We start from the raw sequence: 6,502 nt of genomic DNA on the forward strand, positions 1-6,502 counted from the left end.
CTGTATAGAATATTTTTTTATTGAGATGCAACTGTAGCGTTTTCTCTTTCTATTTGTTTATGAAAATTTTAATTAATACAATCTTCTCTTTCTATTTGTGTATGGAAATTTTAATTAATACACATGTGTGTAGTAGTGATTAATCTTTTCATTTAGCAGACAACAATCTTCAATCATTTCTCAATTTTAAAGGTATGCATTTTGTTGACATGTAAAATTGGCCAATGATCGTATGTATAGTATACGACACATTTTGAACGAAATGAATATAATATACAATAGAGTACAAATATCTCAAACGAACACACATAAAATTTATAGTGGTTCAGCCCTGTTCTGATGAATAGTAATAACCTAATCCATTTAGCTTTTAGTATTGAATCACTCGATAGACAATTACATGGATGAACTGAAGTATTCACTCGTCACTAATTTGCCTAGAATTTCTCCCCAAAAAATATCTCTCTCAAAATCGATCTAAATGTCCCCTTTATGAAGCCTTGGATCCTTTATTTATAATACCCATGGGCTGTAACATGATGAGTAATACTGGAGATCGTGGTTTGGTACACGATTATTGGGTAATGGAGATACGTGTCCACCTCCCTATGATTATGAGATCGTGGGTCTTCTCATTGTTTCTCTAGATCGTGGTTGACGATGCACGATTGAAAACTTTGGGAAAACACTAAGTCTCGGTTGGTCCATGAGACTTAGGTGCTAGGCTCGATGACCCTTTAGAGGTTGGGTCCTAGGCTTGTTGATTTTATCTTGAACGGGCGTAAAATTTATCCAACAAAGTGTTTTGGGGAGTTTAGGTCGACCACCCATGTAGCTCTTGAGCATGTCAGGCCGAACACCCTTAGGGGTTGGGGTCAGGCCGACCACCCCTAGGGGCTAGGGCCAGGGCAACCACCCCTCGGGGGTTTAGGCCTGGTCGACTTCCCTATAGGTCCTGGACCTATCTTTCTTGCTCATCGATCTTTTTTCAATACTTCGTCATTTTTCCTTGACTTGTGATGCCACATGCCACTTTCTCATTCGCCACGTCATCTCTTGATTTTTGAGGGATAACATTTGCCCCCCAAGTTTATCGCAATGTGTTCAACATTACGATAAACTTGATCTGGCCCGAGAAACATACCGTAGCAGTACTCTAACAACAAAATCCCTCGGGACATTACGTAGTACTTTTATCAACTATCGAATTTGTTCAGCACGAATTTTTCAAGGATAATTGCAATTCCTAAAAATAATTATATTTTCAAGGAAAATTAATTTCCTAAAAATATAGTATATTTTTGAAGGAATTTTGAAGTTCTAAAAATATAATATATTTTTCAAGGAGTTTTGAAGTCCTAAAAATATAATATATTTTTCAAGGATATTAATTCCTAAAAATACAAAATATTTTTCAAGTAATTTGAATTCCTAAAATTATAAGATATTTTTCAAATAATTTGACTTTTTAACAATACCAGATATTTTTCAAGAATTTTGAATTCCTAAAAATATGGTTAGCCTGAGAAGCTATAAGTAGAGACTCACTCATCACATTCTTAGACCCATGTGCCTAGACTGTAGGGTATTCTGAGCGTGATTATCCAATTGTTCATCAACTCTGTATATCTTAACTAGGGTAAGTATTTTCTCCTCATTGTCACATCATTTAATTTAAATGTGCTTAGATTTAGTAGAATTACTTTGAATCTTTGATAAATCTGCCTAAATCTCTTGCTTTGCTCTGCTTTGATTCACAATAACTGTAACGCCCTACTTCCTTAGAGACATTACTAAGTGAGTTTAAAACGTGCTTTTAATTCGCTAATCGAGGTTTTAAGGCAAACATGTAATCAAACCATAAACAGAGTCCTAAACTCTGTTAATAATTCCATTTATAAAAAATCATAAAATGTTTAACATTTGGGATCCCAAAATACTGTTTATAAATATTTACAATTCAAAATGAACTTAAAGTCGACTATACGACAAAATAGGGTTCTTTACAAACAACTTCCAAAAATACCCTTGGCCGTGTCAGCCAGGTAGAACAGACATGTACGCGCCGCCTCATGCTCTCCATACTCATGGTCGGTTGACTTTCTCCTTGCCCCTACCACTACAAGAAAATGGGGTCTTTACCTACCAATTGTAAGTGTAGGTAAAACTAGCCTAATGGTGGGTAATATGGTTTACCTACCAATATTGAACTGGTAGAGATTGGTAGGTAAAAGTTAGTGGGGAAAGAGTCTTTACCTACACTTATTAACACTGGTAGGTAAAAGAATCAGTGGACCCCACTAAGTTATAAATCAATTGATGAGTCATCAGATGACGTGTTTGATGACATGGCATCCTACGTGTATGTTGACATGGTTTTTTTAGTTTTACGTGTTTGATGACGTGGCATCATATGTGGCATCCTGCGTGGCATCCTACATGGCATCCTGCGTGGCATCATATGTGGCATCCTACGTGGTATCATTTTATTAACCCACATAGCATTATTTTATTGGTTTGTTACACAATTTATATTTTGTTCAAATTTAATGGTTATGTGTAGGTGAAAGATAATAACAGTTATTTGTAAATGTTCTATATTAGAAATAAACTAGAAAAAAACCATTCAATAATAAAATGTTTAATGCTAAAATTCTTTATAATGTTCAATACTAAAATAAGTCATAAAGTTATCATTTTAAGGTTACCCCTACCAAAATAAAAAAAAAAAACTTCATAAAGTTCATTCTTTAGTAAATTAATGTAAATAAACTAAGAATCATCTTGTGACTCCCGAACTAAAATAGATGGCGACTCTCTTAAATTTGCATCTGAAGCTTGGTCTATTGGAGGTGGTGGAGGCGGTGCCATCAAATTGTTAATATCGATGGATCAGCATCTGAATTTGGCCTATAACCGTCACAGTAGTATCCATTGCATGCATCTATCTGTAAATGAAGAAAGTAATTTATGAAAAACAGCATATTAAGATACCACACTTGATAAAATTTAACCGCCACTACTCTGAAAGTTTCACCTGTCCCTATACATTCTTACAGCCATAATATATAAGTTCAGAAAATTTAAAGCATTGGCTAAGACCTTACAACTTCATCCGGAGCATCAGTTTGCTGCACATCACCCATGGAACCCCAGCACCAAGGCTTAAAGCCATTTTTGCTGCCCACTTAACATAGTCCTTTCCTTTCTGCCCAAACTTCCCTTCAATATTTCTGTATTCATTTTCAATCTGATAAATTTGCAGTAAGAACATATAAGAAAATGTGAAGCATATTAACAATCAAAGAGGTAGACAACATAAGGATTATGATTCAAATGAACTACTTTAATCTCTACATTTAGTATAGTTGAAAAAAAAATTATTCAACATGAATTCCACACTATATAAGCAACAAGGGACAAAGAACCAAAACAATCAGGGATTAACTCGTAATTCATAATTTTAAAGGAGACTTCCATTCTACTTCTGTGGTTCTGCATGAATCATACTTAGCATTGTTGTGTATATTTTCCATAAATAGAAATGTTACAAAAATGTTTACAAATACTCATAGGTCACAATCCCAACCTCAATTATACCCAAGAATTTTGTTCTCACCAATGACAGATTAAGATTATACAGTAAATTGGAAAGTACCTTAATGAAATCATCCAACATCAGATGAGATTGCCTTGTGTAACCTACCTGTCTCTTGCAAAACTGGGATTAAGTCTTTCTGCAAGTTTGAACATTAGAAATGGCAAAAAGTTGGTAAATTTTGTCTCAGGTCTATCTACTCATTTAAACCACTTCAGAATTCAAAACCAGATAGGAATGCGTCCTATTAAAAAGACAGTAAGGCCTATCTTTGCAAGGCTAGCTGAGGATGTCACAGACAAGAGACCATGATAACGCTGATGTCGTTCAAGAAAATGACAATTTTTTATTTATTTATTTATAAATATACGGAAGCTCATGCATTTTAGTCAAGGCACAAAGGTCACTAGGGGCACTTGAAATTCAATACTCAATATTAAATTTGTGATAAACCTATATATATATTCAAAGTTTAAGCTCATTTTGACTAAACAGAGTAATCACAAAACAAAGCTTGGTATCATTTGCTCTAACCCCAACAATATGTTTCCGGAAATAATCACAGCAGCTCTATAACCTACTACTTACCAATTTTTTCAAAAAATTTAAGAAAACTGATGTCAAAAGTCCAGTCAATTATGAGACGTAATGAGAATTCAATATTAAAATTTTAAAATATTAAAAGTAAAAGGAATACAACAAGTAGACAAATAAACAAAATTCAATAATCAGCAATAACAAGAAAGCTACACACGTAATTTGTGAACTTTATGTGACTTCAAAATATTGAACAAGTCTTACAGTCTTTCTTGACTAAGTAAAGACAAAAAAAAAGTGAACAGAAACAACAATGATAGAAGTCTCAGTTTAAGACAGGACACTAATCATCCAAAGCCAAATATGCAACAGATCCTAGATCCTAACTTACATGAATACCCAATTATATAATGGTATTGAAAACAACAATTGTTAAATTGGAAAAAAATGGTCATGAAGCAGCAAGGAAACAGCGACTTTGGTAAGAAATTAACTCTCAAAAAGACTAAAGGAAATATGTTCAATAACTACACAATACAAATTGAAGAGTCATACCTGAAACTTATATAAAGAGGTAGTAATATTCTATATACTTCTCATATACACTTCTCTTCAAATAGATGAGCATAGCCTTCTTCCAAAGCTATCCATTAACAAGAAAGCACAAACAATCCCCATGCTCTATCCCAATCCAAATTCTCTTCATCGACAAGAACTCTCATGAGTTCAGCTATGGCAAGTGATGGATGAGTATCATTCAACTGTAGAGCAACCTGAATAAGATGGAGAAACATAAACTTACGAGCATAACAAACAAGACAAATTCATATTACCATATTAATGGAAGAAAATACATCTAGATCCCAAATACGAAATCTAAAAGGTAAATTATTGTTATGATCAGTAAACAGTGCAATTCAAGAAATATCCACATCCAGCTGGGCACAAATAAGAACAACAATAACAAAGAAAAAAATCAATCAGAAACGAACAGAGAAAAAGAAGCTGGCATAACATTACATGGTTGTTGAGTTCATATGGTTACAAGGAAATTAAAAATACACTAATTATATAGGAATTAGAACCTTCTCTGGAAACTCATCAAAGTTATTGTGACCATCTTTGAATCTTCGAATGATGTCTTGTGTGGATGCTGAGACAAAGAAATATTGCTGCTTCAATCTAAGTTCCTTCCCTTGAACATTTTAAAACTCAGAATAAAAGTGAATAATAAGTAACAAAGAATCCATTTCCAGAGAAATATAAGCGATAGATGAATAAACCTAATGAGAGCGGTCATCAGGATACAAGACGCTACTTATTGTTTCTGCTTTCTGGACAATAACATTTAATACCTCTCTTCAAATGACTCAATAACATCAGAGCATGACTGGAGATTCTCCAAAGGCTCCCAGGTGTTAGCTGTCTCTGGCCAACCACGCCTTACAAAGCAAATAACATTAAGTACAAATATTCCATTAACAGATTAGATTTGACATATACAGGTAAAAGAACAAGAAATGCAAAGTTAAGTAAAAGGAGAAAGAGGAAGAGGGTTGGGATACACACCATTTGATGAGGTACTGAAGCTGACCCTATTGTTGGTTTTGGTTTTGGAAAACAAAGGAAAAGACTTTTAGGGATAATCAAGAAAGTAGAGCAAACCCACGAAAGTATTGAAGAGAAGGGTATAGAAAAAGTACCTTGCGGACCCTTTTACGGCGAATGGCTTCGATTTCGTAGAAGCCGTCGTCAAGCTTGGGACGCTCAGTGTTTTCATTAGCATCATCATTATCAGCTTCATCATCGTCTTCATCGTCCTCATCTTCGTTGATTTCAGCATCTTGAGTATCCGGTTGGGGCTGGGCATCGTGGAGTTTTAGATGGGCATCTTGCTGTTCAAGAGAAAGAGGGAAAAGAGAAGGGTCGGGCTGAGACAAGGAGCCATTGGGTGTTGGGTTAGTGTCGGAATCTCCGCCTAAATTTGAGTCCCAGCTCTAAGAGGGAGAGAGAGAAGACAACCAGAGCATTTTTTTTTTATGTCTGAAAGGATTAAATGATAAAGTATATTTTATTATGATTTTGTTTTTACTAGTAGTTAGAATTAATTTAATTTTAATTTTTGTTTTTGTAATGTTTATTTGTTTTTAAGATTTGTACCTTTGTTAAAAATAATATAACATGGTAAAAATAAGTAAGATGATATGTAGGATATTTTTAACACATCATCACACAACTCAGCATCATTTTTATTAAAAATTAAAATAATAAGAGGGAAATATTGGCGCCAAATGCAAAAAAAATTCCCTCCAGTATATGTGTAGGGTAACACTCTTTACTTACCCATATTATTAGTAGATAATCATC

The 6,502-nt window shown here is 34.1% G+C and overlaps 1 protein-coding gene across 1 annotated transcript; it reads right to left on the reverse strand.

The window, feature by feature from the left end:
• Nucleotides 1–2,625: 2,625 nt before the first annotated feature.
• Nucleotides 2,626–6,286, reverse strand: LOC133793021 (uncharacterized). Its single transcript, XM_062230763.1, has 6 exons — nucleotides 5,839–6,286; nucleotides 5,705–5,730; nucleotides 5,491–5,577; nucleotides 5,221–5,288; nucleotides 3,659–4,908; nucleotides 2,626–3,233 (listed from the first exon to the last, which is right to left on the reverse strand). Exons 1-5 carry the CDS (start codon nucleotides 6,003–6,005, stop codon nucleotides 4,786–4,788), a joined length of 471 nt encoding a protein of 156 aa, XP_062086747.1. The 5' UTR covers nucleotides 6,006–6,286; the 3' UTR covers nucleotides 2,626–3,233; nucleotides 3,659–4,785.
• Nucleotides 6,287–6,502: the final 216 nt, after the last annotated feature.

This window comes from Humulus lupulus, chromosome 1, assembly GCF_963169125.1.
Source record: "Humulus lupulus chromosome 1, drHumLupu1.1, whole genome shotgun sequence".
Taxonomy (NCBI): Eukaryota; Viridiplantae; Streptophyta; class Magnoliopsida; order Rosales; family Cannabaceae; genus Humulus; species Humulus lupulus.